The 20683-nt window shown below is 36.0% G+C and overlaps 1 protein-coding gene across 5 annotated transcripts in view; it reads left to right on the top strand.

Annotated features, from left to right (window-relative positions):
* PIBF1 (progesterone immunomodulatory binding factor 1) overlaps nt 1–20683 on the top strand; it is a 123620-nt gene that overhangs the window by 18881 nt on the left and 84056 nt on the right. For all 5 annotated transcript variants that reach the window (XM_069802575.1, XM_069802574.1, XM_069802578.1 and 2 more), the window contains exons 6-10: nt 1440–1573; nt 3609–3717; nt 8524–8705; nt 13319–13444; nt 17493–17591. In XM_069802575.1, the coding sequence (XP_069658676.1) occupies nt 1440–1573; nt 3609–3717; nt 8524–8705; nt 13319–13444; nt 17493–17591 (650 nt within the window). The remainder of the gene's footprint in view (nt 1–1439; nt 1574–3608; nt 3718–8523; nt 8706–13318; nt 13445–17492; nt 17592–20683) is intronic.

The raw sequence follows: 20683 nt of genomic DNA, 5'->3' as shown, positions 1-20683 counted from the left end.
ATCCCTATCCTAGAGTATTATCTTTGTGTTCATTGTTCCTAGGAAGCTGTATTTAGGAGTCATCCACTCCATATATGCTGTTGTCCTAAACTTTTCTTGTCTGTTAAAAACTTGCTAGACGAAGTCACTGTCCTCTCTTATAACTGTATAAAGCATAGTTTTCAGTTTATTTTTAAAATTATGCACTCATACAATGTCCCTCACTACAAAATAAATTTAATTTGCAGTGGCTGAATGGTTAGTTCAGTAATCACATCTCAAGGTGTTCATTTGGTGTTTTCACCTTCAGTGAATAATATTGTGACGTCCATTTGGTATAACCAGATGGAGTTATTGTTTATCAAGCATCCATTATCAAGCTTGCCATGTATCAACCATAGCAGAAAACAGAAGTCAGCTATATTCTCAGAAACAGAATGTGGAAAAAAATCTAGATGCCCAGGGGGTATTCTCAAATTTTTAACAAGCAACTCTTTTTCCTGTCCATCAGTTTTCCCTAGTATAGGTGGATGAGCATTATTTTTTGGTTGTTTTTTTGAAGAAATTACTAAGTAGTACAGCATTTAGGACAAGCAAGTAAGGTAAGTTTGTGAAAATAAATAGCTACTTTATAGAAAAATCTGAGAAATGGAGTCTAGATTGGAGATGAAAGTACAAAAGTCTGCTGTTCCCATGGGGGGTGGGAGGGAAGGAAGAGTATGATGATTAGGAAATCCTGTTTATTTTCAAAAGGAATAACCAATGTTTTAAAAGACATGCTTTCTGTGTGTTCTCTTGCTTTAGTCCCTTTTTTCTAGTTCCCATAGTAGGCTCTCAAAGTATACGAAGAAGAAAAAGAAGGGAGAATGAAAGTTTAACACTGATAGACCATAAAATAAGCACCTTTTTTCTTTTTTTTTTTTTCTTACTTCCTCCACCAAAGCTTTGGATGATATGCTTAAGCAAAGTTACCAGATACAATTTGGGAGTACCTGGCTAGCATTTTTCATATAGTGATAGAAGTTGCCAAACTTTCTAAATGACCAATCCTCTTTCTTTTTTTTTTCAAATGGACCAGCAAGCATCATCACAAGGAAACTTGTTTGAAAATGTTGTAAAGGTGGTGTGACTTTTGTGCTCCTACTATAGGTTTATAGACCACCAGCTGTATATATGAGGGTTACTGGTCTTGGAATTTGTGCTAATGGACAAATGTGTTAGGAAAAAATAGGTACATTAATCAACTATTTAAAATAAGATAACAATAAGTTGAATATCAATATAGCTGGTTAATTTGTGATGTGTGCTAATTTTCTAAATGCTGAGACAAATGAATATACTACCAACTGAATATTCATGAGAGGTCATGAGAGGTCTTCACCTCACCAAAACTTAGTCAGTGATTGCTTTAAGTAAATATCAGTGTAGCTATGATCATTTCAAAATGTCTTACCTTCTAGAGCTATGAAGAGGAGAGGAGGAATCGGTCAGAGCTTGAGGTTAGATGCCAGCGTTTAGCACTGGAACTGGCTGATACCAAGCAGATGATTCAGCGAGGTGATTACAGACAAGAGAACTATGATAAAGTAAAATGGTACGTATGTCTGTAGTTCAAGTGTTCTACTAACATACAAATGTTAATAGATAAGCTTCAGCCTTGATTGACTAGGGTTTTTCATTTGATTTTTGGCTTATGCACACAACAGATATTTATCCTTACCTCAATCCACTAATGGTTCAATTATCTCCTGTAGTATATTGCAGTCATAAGATGAACAACATTTTGAAATCTGTTGCATTAAATTATCTTCCTAAAAGTTTATATTTAGGAATTTACTGTGTTTTCAGAAGAGTCTGTTAGTCTCATTGCTGCTGAAGTGGGAGCTGTTGATGCCAAGCATCTTAGAACAGCTACTCTTTTTTTTTTTTTTTTTTTTTTTTTTTTTTTTTATTCCTAGTTTAAAAGCAATGACCTAACAAAAGGCCCTGTGCTCTACTGTGTGGTGCCTACACAGTGAATTAAGAGGGTAGGACCTTGGGAATTAATATTTACAACCTAAGATATCCTTGTAACCATAAATTTGAAAGGGCTGTTACAAGAACTCTTTGTCAAAGAATTTTAGGATTACCATAGTGAATTGGTTTAACTGCAGGAAGTTCCAGTGTCTCTCTTCATTTTTAAAATACAGATTTTACAGTTCTAGCCTATGCTTTGAATGCCCAACTTGTAAATAACAATTGCAAAATAGCGAAAACGAACTTCTTGTAAATACACTCATAGATGTATACTTCACAGGCCAGCTCCCAAATGGCTTTTTCAGTGTGCTTGCAAGTACAAGAAATCTGGCCTTTTGGCACATCTGTTGGGGAATGGATTGAAATATGGGGATTATGAATAGAAAACACCATGTCAGCTCCTTAGTTGTTCATGCTGAATGAACTTGGGCACAGTTACTGACACAAATGACTTTGCCACCAAGTCATTTGAAGGAGAGTCTGTCTCCTGGATAACTGTGAACAGTTATGTGTACTAAAACAACCTTGGAATCTACCTGGAAGCTTGTTGCAAATAGGATGGATTGATGCTATGGTTTGCTTCCCATGTGCAACTGCATCTTAATAAGTGGATCGTAATAACGTTCATGTGAATGGCCCCAGTGTTTAACAGTGTACATTTAAAATAGTCTTGAGTTTAAAAAGGCATGAATGAACGTGCCAAAACTATATTTGAGAGAGTAGGTTGTATTCATCCAGGTAGGCACAGATGAAGGGGAAGGGAGAGCACTGTTGGCATGACTGCATGAGGATATTTGGGAGCATTGCTGGAGTTAATCACTTCCAGGCTCGTTTCTGCCTTTAAAAATGCTATGTCAAATCTTCTAGTTCTGGTGTACTACAAGTTGTCTCAGTTTTAAAGCTATGCTATGCTTAATATAAAACTGGTTAGCTTTTTTTCCAAACTGCAAGATCATACTGGCTCATTCATTTCACTGTTCTGACAGGGTCAGATAGAGTGGAGACATAGAGCTGCTGCTTTGTGTGTATGGAAAGCACTATTATTCAGGACACCAACATAATTTTTGCAGCTGTGTCATGTATATTTTACACATGAGAAAAGTAGTACAACCCTCTCTGGTATCAAGGGAGAGTAGCAACTGAGAACAAGTATAGATTGCTTTGTGTTTGATTAGGAAGATGGGAATGAAGTGGCTTTACTTTTTCATCAGACTTCAATGTCTGCAAAAGATTCAAAAGAATGTCATGGGAAATAGCATCAAAAGCTTGATAAAGCTAAAAGGATAGACAAGGGTCCTTGCAGCTCATTGCTAAGAGGAGAAATGGATAGCCCAAAGTTACACTAAAGAAGAATAATCAGAGGAGAATGAAATAATTTAGGATAGCAATTCAGGATTATTGTATTATAATTTAAGATTATTTTTTAAATACTTAGAAGTGAAAATTCTTTCATATAATAAGATACTGTTGTAGGTGATAATAACTAAAAAAGGTAAAATTATCACTAATTGCCCTATGAGTGACTGATTGGAAGAAGGATGAGAAATTACAAATGCACAGGAATCTTGTTCATTACACTTTATGCATCTAATAGTTTCACTTTATTTTAACAGTGAACGTGATGTATTTGAACATGAATTGTCAGAACTCAGAAGAAAATATGAAATATTAGAGGTGTCAAACAAAGCACAAGCTAAAGAAAGAAATGACTTATCAAAAGAGGTAAACGTAAAGTTCTTATTTCAGTAATTGTCTGTTTCTTCATCTTGGTAATTTGATTCTTTGTCTAATCAAGTCTGTCAGGATCACCTGTAGGATCATGGAATAATTTAGGTTAGAATGGTCCTCAGGAGACCAGCTGGTCCAACCCTCCCATGCAGTGCAGAGCCAGCTTAGGTCAGGTTGCTTAGGGCTTTGTCAAGTTTTGAGTGTCTCCAAGGATGGAGATTTCCACAGCCTTTCTGGACAATCTGTTCCAGTGTTTGTCCACCCTCTTTGTGAAAAAGTTTTTGTAAAATCTAATCAGAGTTGTTGCAGCTTTTTTCTGTTGCCTCTTGTCCTGTCATTATGCACTTCCAAGAGTCTGGCTCTTGCTATGCATTCCAATTGGATAGGTGAAGATAACAAGATTTTTCCGTACCCAGACTTCTCTTCTGAAGGCTGAAAAAAACTCCATTTCTTTCAACCCCTTGTACATGCAGTGCAGTCCATGACCATCTTGGTGGAGCTCTTTTGGTCTTGCTCCAGTATGTTAACGTATGTCTTTATGAGGAACTGGGAATGGGACATGGCACACCAAATACAGTCTCACAAGTACTGAACACAGGATTATAATAATTTTCTTCAACTTATTGTCTGCATTGTTGCTAATACAGCCTAGTAGGCACTTGGCCTTCTTTGCTGTCAGGGCACACTTCTGGCTCATGTTTAGTTTGTTCAGCTGGTGCTTGCCTATCCAATCCATATTTTGCCAGCTTTCCCGTAGAGGCGTTATGGGAGATGGCTGAAAGCCATGCAAAAAGCCAAATAAATGACATGGACAGCTGTCCTCTTATCCATAGAGCCAACTTTCTTGTCAGGTTTGCTAGGCACAGTTTGGCCTTGGTAAATCCATGCTAGTTGTTTCCAGTCACCTTTTCCTCCATATCCATGGATATGGCTTCCAGTAGGATTTGCCTCATAATCTTTGCAGGGACTGCGATTAGATTTACCAACCTAGAGTTCCCTGGGCCTTCCTCCTTGAATGTGAATTCTGGTCATCAGAAGCCTTGCTCACTTGCTATGATCTTTCAAACAGCTGGCCAACCTCACAGCAACATTGGCTATCTCCCTCAACATTGGTCAAGTGCTTTCCATTTTTCCCTGGGCATTATGTACATGCCATTTTCCTACGTCTCTATCTTAGTTTTCCTTTGCTTCAGCCTTCCAAATTCTCCCAATGAGCTCAGGAACCTGGGAGGCCCAAGGGCAAAATTTACCCATGAAGGCTGAATGCTGTGAGTATGCTCCCTTTCTCAAAAGGTGCAGAACTAGTTACAACTTGCTTTAGCTCTTTTTGATCAATAGTGACAGTAGGGCAGAGCTACTATACGGCTTATGTTTTGTTGTAGATGTTTTTTCTATACATCAATAGAATACAAAGGTTTTCTTCTTTGTGACTGTCTAGTAAAATAATGGTACAGTTGCCTGAAGTTTCCTTCAGTTTGCCTTTACAGAAGTTAGTTCTGTGTCAGGAATAGAGAGACTGCTATTCCAGACCTCCTCTTTCTATGATACTGCATGTTGGCAAGAGGAATTCCAGTGCTGTTTCTCTTCTGGGCAGGACTATCTACTAGGATGATGGACTGCTTTTCTCTAACATGTTTCCATTAGTCTTTGAAAGTCTTTCTGCTGGGAAATGAATAAATGCCTCTTCAGGCACAGAGGGGTTCTCATCTTTGTTAAGGTTCCAGTGAGTTCTGATCCAGTTAGTTCAGTCACTTCACTCAAATCTCAGTCATTGCTATTCTGGTAGCACTAGTATTGCACAGGGCAATGTGTTTCTGCTGCTCTAAAGACATTTTAAGAGCCAGAAGCCTGTCAGGTCAAGAGAAATTTCCCTTGCTGCTTCTCTGTTTGGTAATTTATTCATCTAAGAGTCATGAATTCTGTTCAGTAATGGCTCCCTTACTGGGCATGTATGATAACTTTTGGGTCAAGGGACTCAGAGAAACATATGTAGAGAATGTTTCCAAGTCCACTGCCTTGGTCTATAGGACTTTTGATGGTTTAGACCCGTACAGGCTTCCATTACACAGTATCCATTTTCACTATTTCTGCATCTAAATTGTTCATAGCAAGAATCACTTCACTGAACCTGCAGGATTAATTATTCACCTTAAGTAAGCTAGTTAGGATAGAATCACCCAAAACTATTGGAATCACACTTTTCCCTTCATTGGATGTAGGTGTAACTTTGCAACAGCTTTTGGGGAGGGAGAAGAGGCTTTTACTGAATCTCAAGAAAGAAACTTTTTCAGTTTATATCATCGTTGACTATTATCAGATGGTTTGTAGCTCAGTGCAACTTTGATGCAAAAATAAGACTATTTTTTAAGCTGTGTTCCTGTATAGAGATCTTTACAGGAAACACCAAAAGGAATAGAGAAATAATTGATTGGCTGTTCTGAATTAATTTGCAAATTTACTTTTTAATGCAATATGAAAGGGGCACTGTATGAGAAGGTTGTTCTTGACTTCTGTACAGGTCCAGGCAAGAATCAAATGGAGGATCTTTGTGTGCTAACACTTTGGCAGCTGAGTAAATGAAACCAGTTATGCCTGAGAGAATTCAGGGGAGATTGTGTTCCTTAGTGTCTCTGTACAAAAGTGTTACAGATAAAATAATGGCTATAACTACCACTTTAAAGATAGTATTCCTCTGCCTAATTTTATAAGGAGCCATAGAGATTCTCCGAAACACTAGGGAAGAAACTGAGTTTCTGTTAGAAAGTAACTCGTATATTCTCTTTTACATCAGTCTGAAGGCTTTGTTAGGCTGTTTATTCATCAGTGTTCTAGCATTGTAAGAGGACATCAAAATGCAGGTTTGTTCTCAGCATATAACAATGGCCAAAAAAGTATTGTCACGTACATCAAGTTTGTATGTATGCATCAAGTACTGCAGTGTAGCAGCAGCAATGGCTTTTTTTTGTTGTTGTTAACTCTATACTAAATTCATAGAATCATAGAATCATTTAGGTTGGAAGAGACCTTCAAGATTGAGTCCAACCATCATCCATGCCCACTAAACCATGTTATGGAGTACCCCGTCTACTTGCTTTTTGAATACTTCAGGGATGGTGACTCAACCACTTCCCCTGGGCAACCTATTCCAATGTCTGAAAACCCTCTCAATAAAGAAATTTTTCCTAATATCTAACCTAAATCTCCCTTGTTGCAACTTGAGGCCATTTCCTCTTGTCCTATCTCCAGCCATCTGACAGAAGAGACCAACACCCACCTCACTACAACCCCCTTCAGGTAGTTGTAGAGAGTGATAAGGTCTCCCCTCAGCCTCCTCTTCTCTAGACTAAACAGCCCCAGCTCCCTCAGCTGCTCCTCATAAGACTTATTAATCTGAGAGGCAATAAAAGTAGCACTATAAACTAAAATACCACTTCAAACTGTGTGATTACTTGAATCTCCTGGAAGGTCCATAGTGGGTTTTGTGTATGCTGATACAGTATCACAAGTTCCGGATTGGAAGAGCACAGAGTTGTAAGCGTTCACACAGCATTTATTCCAGGGGAGGAGGAGTTGGAGGCGGGTAGTAAATCCTAGATTTCTTTCTTCATGTAGTCCATGATGTTTGTGTTCACTGTGGATATACGTATAACCTGTTACTTGGAGAAAGAGAGCACAGTTGTGGTTTCTTCTTAAATAAGTATAGGACAGGCATTAATACTTCATCCTCTGTGGCGCTCAGCAAGTGGGCAGATGGAGAGAAGCATGCCTCTAAGAGCATTTTTTCTTTTTTGTATGAATTTTCAGCTGTTTAACTAGTTTTTCTTTGGTTCAGGTATGTCCCTTAAGTAACCTTTAGTTCTTTTATGACTCAGGAAGGGTGAATTCTATCTAAAACATGTACATGATGTCTTTATAGCTTTGGGGGACATATTTCTGATAAGCTATTAATTTATCATTCTTTGAACTTGGCATGTGACATCCTCAGGAACTTTAAACAGTAAAATTATTTAAGGTGATAAAACTGTTTTGCTATCATGAATGAGTTGGGCCACTCTGCACCAGTGCCATTATGCTCTGTGGCTGTTCTCTGACAATGTTCACCTCAAGTAGATGGAGACTACTCTCTCCCGCACCACTTTCTTCTTGGAGGAGTAAAGATTTGGTGATTGGGAAGGCCATTACAGAGACTCACAAGATATTCATGTTTCTGTTTTGGCATCAGTTCAGCCTTCTGTAGCAACACCATGCTAAATGAAAGTCAAAACAAGGCATGCATAACCCTCTTTGCCCTTGGTGCTGGCCTGAAATATTACCTTGTCCACAACAATCATGATATATACTTCAGCCCCAGAACTACCAGTTTCACCATTTCTTTACGGAGCAATAACAACTCTGGTGCCCTTAAACTTTTTACTTCTGTTTCTGAGAATGTTGTAGCCAGTATGATGATAGATTGGCACCAGGACTTGACATCAGTATTTCTGACTTAGTACTATTCAGTACTATCACTATTCAATACTTCAGTACTATTTAGATACTGAGGTAGATTAAGGGACACTCTACCTCTTTTTCAGTTGCCAACTACCAGAAATAAGTCATTGAAACTCATAAAATTATAATTTTATTGAAGTCTTTTTTCAGCATAAAGCTTCACCAACTTACATTAAACATAAGTGTAGAGTTTTTTTGTTCAGGTAACTTGACAGAAGAGAGTTAAAATGAAATCGTAAATATGTGTACATAGGTTAAATACTTACCTTGAAGTTCATGTTAAAGTGTTCTTTTTAATGCCTTTTATAGCTGGCAACCATACAACAATCTCTCAGTTTGTTGCAAAAAGATAAAGATTATCTTAATCGCCAGAACATGGAGCTTAGTGTTCGCTGTGCACATGAAGAAGATCGTCTTGAAAGACTTCAGATTCAGCTAGAGGATGCCAAAAAAGCTAGGGAAGAAATGTATGAAAAATACGTTGCATCCAGGTAAGTTAATGTGTGTTCACTTCTATCAATAGACAAGTTATTGAACTATATTCCTTTGTTTCTTGCACAAATCCTGTTTAATTAAAAATAATTTTAACTTTCAGAAAGCTAGTCCATATTTGTGTAACTAGAAACAGAACACTTTTGTTGAGTCTCAATGTGTATCAGCAAATTATTATTTTTTTTAAACCTTTGATATAAGACCATAGTAGTGAAGACATCAGCATTGAAAGTTTATGGCAACTGTTCTCTTAGGTGTATATAGAAATTTATGGAGGTAACTATAATTATTTACAAAAGAGAGGAAAACTCTTTGAAGTGCATGTGTTACACATCTTACTCCCTACCCACCCACCCGAAATGACCTTTATTAAAAACAGGAGCATCTGAAAGACAATCTGAACGATTATTGCAGAATAAAATAAATATATTTAATTTTCACAAATGTTTAAAATAGGACATTGCATGTTTCTTATCAACTATTAGAGCTATCAGTCTTTCATATCTCAAGTTTGAATACAGATTCTCTAAATGTAGCCTTGAGAATTAGATTGATCACTGTATGCTAGCCAGAGTGGTAAATAGTGTCAAATCCTGATGTTACTTGAATTGATATACATATATGTATGACATGTTGAATAGGAAACACTACGCTATTCAGATACATATCTTGCTACATATGTAATGCTCTACAACAAAATTTCATAGAATCATAGAATATCTCAAGCTGGAAGGGACCCATAAGGAGCATCGAGTCCACCTCTCTGCTCTTTGCAGGACTATCTAAAAGTAAATCACATGACTAAGAGCGTTGTCCAATTTCAAACCACATTTAGATTTTTCTAATTCAGAATTCAAGGTTATCCGGTTCATGTTATTTCCCTACGTTTAGATGCCAAAAAATATCATTTCAGTATATATTCCCAAAATAACATCAAGTATTTGCCTGTATGTACTTCACTAATGAACATAAAACTATTGGTTTGGTTAGTACTGTCCTTAATAAGAAAAAACCAAAAACAAACTGTGAATTGAATGAATAAGCTTAGAGCATGAAGTAGGTTCAGCTTCTCTTCAGCTGCTTCCTTTGGTTTGAATCAAGAAGATGGAACTGCAAACAGCATCTATGAATTTTGTGTCCTTGTATAACTACCATGAAGTGTGCTAATATGACTCTCCTGTAATACAACTAAAAGACAAATTGTTATCTAAATGGAAATAATAATATGGAGTTCTAGCCAATATCAGCAGTGTTTTTAATGCTGTTTTTCCTTTCAGTGCAGTCACTTAAACTTTTTTTTAATTTGTTTTACATGTGTATATCTCAGAACTATGTTCACCTGGAACTTTGCATTTTAAATAAATTTTTAAGACTTGTTTTTACATGGGGTTTTAAAGACGTAGGTCTGAGCAGTCTTTCTCTACAAATGTGCTTGTAAACAGTGACTCCTGTAGCTAGATTCCTACTTCTAGAAAAACACTGTGAAATCCTTATCCTGTAACAATGATATAGAGGCACTTTTACAGAGCTGTCTCCATTTGGGGAACCCAGAAAGAGACGTGTAGCTTGCCTCTACCACAGTTTGGGATACTGTGCAAGCCTGCTTCACTGTCTGCTGGAATATCAGAGGTCTCTGTCTTCTGCATTTTGATACCAACTAAAGAGAAATTCTGTGACTCTTACTTTGCTGTTAGAGGTCTCGATACTGTCATTGGGATTCTGTACTGTTACCAAATCTCTCTCTTGACATCATTGGTATTGGTGACTCTTTTCATGATGATAATTTTCATAGGACAGATATTAACTGTAATGAATAATGCAGGTATGTCTGCTCTCCTCTAGTGACCATTATTGTCTTTTGCAGCGATAATACAGCATAGCAGAGAAGACAGTGTAGTGTATTGAGCAGCATGTGTAGGACTGCACTGCAGCTTGGGCAGTCTAGGTTTTATTCAAGGTTCCACTGCTGACCTGCTGATGAACTTTGAATAAGTCATTTCATAATGTAAAAATGTAATGTAAAATGTAAAAATGTTCATGAAAGGTTTCTTTTGTAAAATGGAGGTAATGGTATCCTTTTGTAAAGTGCTTTAAAACCTGCATGTGATCTGCAGTATTGCAGAAGCTGTTCCTTCTTTATATTTTCTCACATACATGTACAGGAATCCTGTCTATTCAGCAATTTAAACCATCCATCTCTTAGGTCAAATATGTACGGTATTAGGTTTCTTATAGAGACCTCTACAGAATCCAATTTTTTTGTTAGGTAAATTAGAGGGGTACAAAAGTAGAGCAGGAGAAAACTATACCAACTAATGGACACTCTACAGTCCTCAGTGCTACCTGGAGGTGACATCAGTTTGGGTAATAAGCTTCTATTTGCTACCTTTTGAAGAATTTGAGGCTTTTTAATGCTTGCTTCACATCTGGATCTCTTTTGGTTGCTGTAGTTCAGGAATGAAGATGATGAAAACAAACCCAAGTATCTATTTTCAGGAATAAAGAATAATTCACTTTCTGGTCACCATCAGAACTGCTGGCATTGGGGTACTGCAGTTAGGAAATTACACACCTTAGGAAACTGAGGGCTTAACTTGCCAATTAAAAAGGCACGCTTCAAAATAGGTTGAGATTGTGGGAAGATGAATGGCAGCAGCTCATAGCTATAGTTCTTGGGAATCTATGTGTAAGCACAGACCAACACAAAAGATTTCCCTTTATATGTTTTAATCTTAAAACACAATCCATAGTTGCATTGAGATGCTTAGATCATTTAGTTTCTTTGCAGTATAAAGCCTTATGAATAATAGGCCTGGAAAGAAGTTCATTAAAGCCTGCAGCCTGAAGAAAACAAAACAACTTGATAAGGCAAAAACATTTTTAATTACTGCTCAAGCAAAAGACTATAACAGTAGGTCAGGAATAAAAATCACAAATGATGGTTCTTTGCTTCAGCAGCAATTCATTTGCTGTTTATTAAAAGGCATTGGCAGGGCAGTCAAGCTGTATACTCGGAATATGCCTTTTACTATACCATTTGTTTATTTTAGTCATCATAAAGATAAGTGTCACTTTGAACTGTCTTCTGGTGCCATCACTGTGGGTGTTCAAGACTTTTCCAAATTGCTCTAATTTTTTCAGTGAACCTTCCTGACTTTTAGCAGTCTTGCCGTGGGAAAGAACATGTAATTTCTGCAGTGACAGCAGTTTCTTTTTGGCACGTAGTAATGGTAATAGCAAATTATCCAAGTACCAAGAAAAGGGTAATGCTTATTGATTCTGAACTTCAGAATTGTATCCTGAGGTCCTGATTGTCAGCATTCTCTTTTTTTTTTTTCCTACGTATGGAGCCACATAATGTGTAAAGAACACAAAAAGTTTATAATGGGGACCTTACATTCCACTACTGTGTTTTATTTGTTCTTGTTGGTTTTTTATTATAAACTTCTTCATTGTATCAAAGATCTTCGTAAATATTTTGCTGTAGTGTGGTGCAGTTGAGGAAGGAGAGGAGATAAATTTACTTTTACCTTGTAGGGTCAACTGAAATTCAGTGTCTCAATAAAAAGAAAACAGGAAAACCTGGACAGCAAGCATTCTGACATTTAAATATTTTGGGCCTTTTAGTTAATGTGAAGGAGGTTTTGGCCAGCTGAAGTGCTAATTTCTAAAGTTAGAAGCTATCGCATAATTGGAAGTTGGAAGAAATCTAAGACCTTTTACAGTTGTAAATGCACATTTCTTCATAAACATGTACCTTCTAGCAGTTCCTCATTGCTGATTGATTAGTCTTGAACATTAACTAGGTGCTATAAAATTTTGACATTCCTTAGCTGTTAAGTACTTACAACATAAGTCTTTTTTTGTAGTTTTGTAGGAGAAATTCTTTGTGGGATTCCCTACAATCTGTCATGGGCTTCCAAAGTTACAAAAAGATGTCAATATTACTCTGAAATGAAACTCTTTCATCCTGGAATCTTCTGATATCTGCTTCTTAAAAACTTAAGTGTGTATTTTAATTAATTTATGTCACACTGACAGAATAAATTCCCAAATCTTGGATTTTTTCGACTTCACAAATGTCTACAGCATGTAATCTTCAATGTTTCTTGTGATGTTTTTTCCCCATATGAGGTGCAAATAGTACACAACAAAGTCTTGGAGTAGCGTGGCAGTATTGCAAGTTAGCAAGTTGATCAACTCTTACTCAGTGATGAAGAAGCTAGAAAACTTTGGAAAGTGAGGATTTTTTTTTAAGTGGTTAATTAATGTAAACAAACACTCATGTAGAGGCTGACAAAGAATTTCTGGAAGAATGTTAAGCAATAATGTTGTATGATTAATCAATGTTGAATTACTTTAAAAAACTTTTAAAGAAAGCTTTTATTTATTCCCAACTAAATATTATTCATTCCTGATTGATTTTCACTCAGTTTGCATAACAACATAGGCTAATATTTATTTCAAGCAATTTGGGAGGAAAGTGAGTAAGAATTAAAATGTAAAGTCAAGAAGTGCTCTACTCTACCTGTACAGCTGTACCTGAAGTTTTGATATTTTGGCCAGTGCAATTAATTTTAAATTCCCATGTTGTGTGTTTCTTTACTTACAGAGACCACTATAAAACAGAATATGAAAAGAGACTGCATGAAGAGTTGGAGCAAATAAGGTTGAAAACAAATCAAGAAATTGAGCAACTAAGAAGCACTTCAAAAGAGATGTATGAACGTGAAAACAGGTAGATAAGTTGCAGGCAATAACCTAATTAGGGCAAAACTGACAAAATGTTTTGTGCTTAGGTATAATCCCAGTTGACTGGCTCTTTGAGAGGTAATCAAAATGTGAGAATTTAAGTTCAATTATAAAAGTGAGGAGAATCCTGTAAAAACTAAAGTGAAATTATACAGTGAATATATAGTGTTGTAATTGTTATTAAATAATGGACATCCAACATTGTCAATGAAAAGTATTATTAAAATTCATGTTCTAGATAAACATCAGTGGTTTGAAGTTTGTTCAGATGTACGGTGTTAGTTAATTAATACAAAATGTGTTGGTTTACCTGTTATGCTATACAGGCAATCTTGAAACTGCCAGGAAATCAGAAGAAAAAGTGTTGATGCAGAAAGTAAAGCAGAAAAAATGAGGGAAACCAATAAGACTTAGGCCTTCTAAAATAAATCTATTTGAGATTGTTTATGGCATTATGATTCAAAAAAGCATTTATTTCCTGTAAATTATTATAAAATCCTCTTTTGAAGAAGATCCTAGTCCCGCAAAGACCTGCATATCGAATTTTGTATGTGTGTCATCTTGTTGAATTCCGTGGGATTAGATGCAGAATTAGGCACATACATAAGCCTTTAGGGATCTAAGGATTTGGACTTTTGGATTTCTTTTGAGCTTGTTTTTTGCCCTTTTTATCCCTTTAAAATGGGAAGAGTGCTTAATAATTCATTATAACTTCATTGTAGATGTCCTGAAAGTGTCTTGTGTGGAGAAGGAAATGACTGTAGTTAAAAGATATTTGTGGCATCAGCATCTGTTCCTCTAATAGGTAGTTTTGTTACTGCTCAGAAGAGTGAAAAAAGAACATGACTCCTGCTGTCTGTCTTCCAGTCAACTGGAAGGTTCTAATTAAAAAAAATTACATCATTGTGTAGTTTTGCAAGTGTGAGTAAAATATATACACACAGACATATACATCCACACCACTTCCTGTATGCAAATCTATTTTGAATTACAAAGTATGAATTTAAACCTCCACCTTTCATGGAGCTTTGACAAGGGGCTGTGTATCATTGAGAAAGCTGCTGAAAGATATTTCATTTGTATCTGGAACCGATTTACAGAAGTTTTGTTCCTCATTTTGAAATAATTACTTCTGAAATGTAAATCCCTTAGATTTGACTTCATATTTTGCAAAAAAAGGGATTTGTAGCGTATGCTATTTCTGCAAAATACTAAAAAATTCCACCATAAGACAGTGCTTCCCAGTCTGAGGTGCCCCTCATTGGCGAGACAAATGGAACCCCAAATTGTGAGCAAAGCAGTTTGCAATGAATTTGTGTGATGTGGTGAGATGCTGCTTGTGACTGAAAATAAAGCTAAGGTGCTGGTTTCATCTTCAGGCTCAAAGCATAGAATGGTACTACAGCTAAGCTAATCTAATACTCAGTTGCTCTTACTCCTTACCACTTTGCAAAGCCTGATGCTTCCCTTGAATTTATTGGCACTTATTTTACACTTGGCTGAGTCAGTTCAAGAAGCTAAAATGGGGGGTGGGAGGAGGATGGGACAGGCAGTGACAACCAATAAAAAAGTGATGCTTTCATTCTTAATTTATCTGAGATCAGTTTCACTTGTTTGGTTGTAGTAGGCATTGGCTATATTTGTATTAGCAAGCATGAGTGAGTTCACAGGGCATGTGAATGTCTGCATGAGGTTTGACTTTGGATTAGCTGTAGTATGTTCCCATAGATCAAACACAACTTAGTAGTTTTGAGCATGTTAGATGCTCCCCCCGAGCAGATCTTCTGACTTCGTTCAATCTGACTGGAATCCAGTTTGCGCGCTCTAGAATAGTTTAGGGCTGTGAACTGAAGTGCAACAAATAGCAGTTGCTAAGAGGTTTACTTCAAAAGCTAATATATGTGCCTCTGTGCTTCCTCTTCCCCTCCCCTGCCCTCATCCCACCTTTTTTCCCCATACCTGTTCATGAATCTGTAGGTAGTATCTCTGTCCTATTTTAGAAGGGTACTTTCACTTGTATGATAGGCTTGCTAGATACCTGATGGTCTGTATGGCCTGTACACGCAGCTGTCAGGTTCTCTACCTCATTTAAAATCTCAGTCACACCATCTGAAAACTGGCAGCATCGCTAGTGTGTTTCCTAGCTCTGTTCAAAATATTTCAACAGAAGGTATGTTGCATCTGTGATTGTCATCTTGTTGGTTGAGTAGTACCTCACTTGTGTCCTTTTTTCTTCTATTGCATTTTCAGTTGATTAGCTGTTCAGTTAGGCAAAATAGTTTATTCTCTAAATGAGTCGCTGTATATTTCCTACCATTTAATTTTTATCCCACTTCTGTTACTTTAGTCTTAACAATACAACATTGTACTCCTACTCTGAGACATAGTATGCTTGATCTTAATGCTGTTAACAAAATTAATTACCATGTTCTTATATTTTGGTATAAGTCAATTTCAAAGAATCTACTCTCAAGATCAGTCCCTGAATTTCATTGGTAAAGTCTGTAGCCCAGTAACTCCATTTTTAAAGAAAATTTTGTTATCTTTCTCTCATAGCCAGTTAACTGTTACATAATTCTGATGCTCATTCTTCATGAGTAACTATTTCCTATTCATATGAACTACTTTGAGTTCAGGAAAGTGCCATTGATAACATTTTCTTAGCCTAGAACATAGTCTTTCATCCAAAATTGATACACCATTAGTGTGGCTAAAATGACCTAGGATAACATTTACATGGGCTTAATAATTTTCTACTTACCTCTATATCTTGACTTTTCTCTTTTCTTCAAAATTTGCCTGAGACCATAATTTCACTTTGCTTTAAGTCAGAAAGTTCCTGTGGGAGAGGGGGGAAGAAACAACTTCAGTGGGAAGAGCTTGGTTGCATCTACATTAACAGTTTAGTTCAGATGAAGAATGTGGTTTTGAAGTGAAACCCCCTAGTCATTGCTGCTTGCCACATTTTTGCTTGCCTAACAGTTTGTGCTTGGATTTGTGGTATTGTGTTCACATTTGTAGCACATGAATGGGATTCCTTTTAGATGAAACGAAATTGAAAGGAGTCTCTAATATATTCCAAATGCTAGTGAGCGTTCAAGTTGCAGGAGCAAACCAGGAGTAGAGTAAAATCCTCGAAAACAGTCATAACATAGGTGTCTGGTCCTCAACAACCACTGTTTGCTTTGCAAATTGGCTGTTACTGTGTTGCACTAAATAGTGGAGATACAGCTTATAAGCACTATCTAAGCAGTACTTCCACTTGGTACAGTTTATTGCAATGTTATGCTACAGGCAGACTACAGATTAACAGACTATTAATACCTGTATAATTTTTGACACAAATACTATATGTATTATTCTTCATATCATACTATTCTCATTTGTGTCAGCGAAATAATAATGAGGTAGTTTGCAAGTGTTGACTGATTCTTGGTTAAAAAAATGAAAAAGTATAGATTGTTTACAATAAAATGTTTGTATTATTTTATGGTTCTGTGCAGATCAAAAATGATGCCAGCAATAGAAGCCAGAAGGAGACACCAATGGTATACAATAACCTATATATCAGAGTAACTATCCAATTAGTTGTATGTGGAAGGAGGATTTTTATGCCTAGCTAATCTGTTCCTGCTCTATCATAGAAGTTGTGAATCATCTCAACTAGGACGACAGCATTTCCCTAGTTATTAGTGAAGTACCAAGCAAAATTATTAGAATTTATTTAATTCCTACAAAAAATAAGTAATTTATAGTTCTAGTATTCTAGAATTATTCATATATTTCTACGTATAAATAGGTGGCTTGATCATTGTTTTTAGAATTTCAGAACTGGAAACTTTGCTGGTATATATGACAGTAATCTGAAGTAAAGCCTCTGTAATGAATAGGCATATAGACAGACAGACCCCTCTATCATTCTATGAGAATTGAAGAAGGTAGTACTGAAGTTAAGATCAGTCAGTAGTAATTCATCAAGCAAAACAGTCTTTTTCCTAACAGATTCTTGACAGAATAACTTTTGTTTCCTTCAGAAATTTGAGAGAAGCGAGAGATAATGCTGTTGCTGAAAAAGAAAGAGCAGTTACTGCTGAAAAGGATGCTTTAAGAAAATATGATCAACTCTTAGAACAGTAAGTATCGTTTAAAATGCATATAAAAAAATTATACCTTTAGATATCTAAGGAGCTTTAGGTAGGAGAAATGACTGCTTTGGCTTTCTGCTTATAAAGAATAAATTGAATTACAAACATTTTATTTACATGAAGTTACAGATTTAATTCTAGTAGTAATTTTTTTTTCCATTACCAGTGCAGTAACAATATGAAAGTTTGATTATTCTTCTACAATCCTGTAAAGAAGAGCAAACATAATTATGCTTCTTGTGATAAGAATGTGGATTTCATACTGTACAGTGGCAGTGGTCAAACTCTGAACCTGTTCTGTTGGGGTTTTTTTCTTTAGTTGAATGTAGAAAATTATCTTGTATGATGACTTCAATTAATAGTTTTTGTGAAGTGTGGACAGAGAGCAGTAGTCACGAACAGTTACGCTTGCTACATGCTTCTTTTTGTACTGCTATCTCTTCCCAGTCTTTCATATTCTATGTATAAAATATAGTGTCTGTACAAACGTACAATTCTGTTGATATGGAGAAGGAAACTGGTTGATTTTCTGCCTGGTTACAGTCTTACTATCCTGTTCTACAGCACCTTACCTTCTTCACTTTTTGTAAATTTAGAATATTAGCTATAGTAAATTATGAGGTCATTTAAAACTATGGACAGTAATCAAAGCTATTCAGGGTAAGTTTGTCATGTGTCCTTAATTTTGGACTTGATTAATTGTTTAATCCAAATCTTTTTTCTAAAATGAAAAGTCAGTTCATTAACCAACTGTGCTACCTAGTCATCTACTCAAAGTACTGCATGTGAACTTTTTTTGCTTGGAATTGTTTCTAATTACAAGTAGTAATCTATTAAAATGTTAACTTAAGCATAGGCACAAATTAATTAAAGCTTTTAATTTTTATGTATAACTCCTAAATTGCGGTGGTGATATTACTGAAGAAATAGTGTTGCCTAAGGACTGAAAAAATGTCATTGCTAACTAGTGGTGTGAAACAATAGGGGTAGTTATAGAGTAAACGAGATGGGTCAGAGGACTTGATATCCATGCTGAGTTTCAGGGGTTTGACTTCAGATTAATTCTAGTTCAGGCTGAATGAGCCCAAGGGTGCTAAATGCCTTTTAGTGGTTAGAGTGCATTGTAGATGTTCTTGGATTTTCAAAAGAATTCAGTTAGCGAACTCTGAGATGGTGACTCCACAATGCAAATCAAATGTGGAAATCAAAGCTGTTTAAGTGGGGGCAATCAGGAAACTTGCTTCAAAACTGATCTCCTGAGTCAAAATATAATGCTAATGTGAATCAACCATGTGTTTCTTTCCAATGGGAATCCTATCTTTCACTGTGATAAGACTTACTATGATATGTGGGGAGTTCATATCTAACTGGAAGCTCTTCTGGAAAATAGGTCTGGTGTATGATAATTTTGAGTATACGCTTTCTTGTTTTTAATGAAAATGTCAACTTTATAGTTCTTAACACATTTATTTTTAAGCTTAAGAACCATGGAGAAAATATTTTTTCTGTTCTGCTGTATTCCCACTCATATAATGTGTCATTTTTTTTTTGTATTGTTGCTTTTTTTTGAGGAGGGAAGTTCCCCTGCAATCAGAAATATAGGAAGATTTTTAAAATGTAAGCTTTAGATGGGGAAAAAAAGAAAGTTAGTAATATGCCATTTGTTGTCATCTTGTTTAACACACTCATGCTTCTGTCCACCAGTAGGTTTCTCTAGTGATAAGCTCTCCAATTAAGTAAAACTCTCTTTTCCTTGATTTAAATAAGTTAATAAGTTGATTAATACTAGTTTTTGGAGTTCATAGTAGTAGATTATTCCTCAGAAGATTATGCTTTTTCGGAGAAAAAACTTCTGCTTGGGAAAATGGAAAATCCATACTTCCCTTCATTAAAATGTAGGGATGTCTCTTTAAAACTGCTTCACTTGTAACCACTGTACAGGTGTCAAGACTGATTTTTATTTTTTTTCCACATTTCAAATCATTTACCTAAATGAACTGCGAAGTAACAAACTGGCATGATGAATAAATGCCTTAATTTAAAAGACCCCAAATTCTGAATTTACTGTTCACTGACATGTGGCAGTTCTGTGGAACAAAGAAATTTTCTAATATCATTAGAAACCCAAAAGATAAAGGAATACCTGTGCTGTCCAATTCTATATTTAAGTGATTATAACAGCTAGCTCTACTTTAGTGAAAACAAGGTGACTCATCGTAGTTACCACTGGTATCATAATCTGTATAAACAAACATGTTTGAAAGCTTCAGAAGTATGTGGAATGTTGACTGGCCTGAATGGTGGTTAAATAAAGCCCCTGGCAAATCTTGTGATCAGAAGTGTAACTAATACCCAATTTTCTAGTCAAGTGCAATTATTTTCATTTTTCTTACTGATGTTTGTGATAGCTTTTTGTAAACAGCTGTTTACAGATGTCAAGAAAATACCGCAGTGATAATATTCAGGAAAGAGTTATGAGAAAGAATCTGCTGTTTCAACCTCAAAGTAGATCACCGTGATGTCAGGATGTGAGTTTTGTTGCTCTCTTTGCTATTACATAGCTGTAAATTCTGTGTGAGAATCCATGTTTCGTTTACCTGTGACAATGAAAAAACTTAACTGATTCTATATTTTGCATTAAACTATGGTCAATGTCACACACGTTCTAAAAAAAATATGACCAGATGGAAACATTTTCACTTTGTTTTAAACTGCTGGTAATGTGACTAAGACTTTTTTCTAATTTTAAAGCTATTTTACCTCAATTGAAAGTGTCTATGAGTTGAATGAGGAGAGCAGTTCTGTAAGAGGTCTATCGTCCACTACATAGTAAAGTGTAGATACTAACTATGTTCCAACTTTTCCTTCTCTTGAATAGTCCTGGAGTCTTATTTTCAAACTATTGACTGTTAATCTGTTACCCACTTCTCCTTGCTGAAAAAATCCAACCCAACAAAACAACAAAAAAACCCAGCACCAAAAAGTAGAACAAATGCATCCTGGTTTCCTATTGCTTTTTTCCAACTGGTTAAATTTTCTAGTTTCATAAAAGGTGCAACATCAAACTGAAATGGTTCCTT

This window comes from Haliaeetus albicilla, chromosome 15, assembly GCF_947461875.1.
Source record: "Haliaeetus albicilla chromosome 15, bHalAlb1.1, whole genome shotgun sequence".
Lineage (NCBI taxonomy): Eukaryota > Metazoa > Chordata > Aves > Accipitriformes > Accipitridae > Haliaeetus > Haliaeetus albicilla.
Note: the sequence above shows the minus strand (reverse complement) of the source record. Positions and strands in the feature narration are given on the sequence as shown.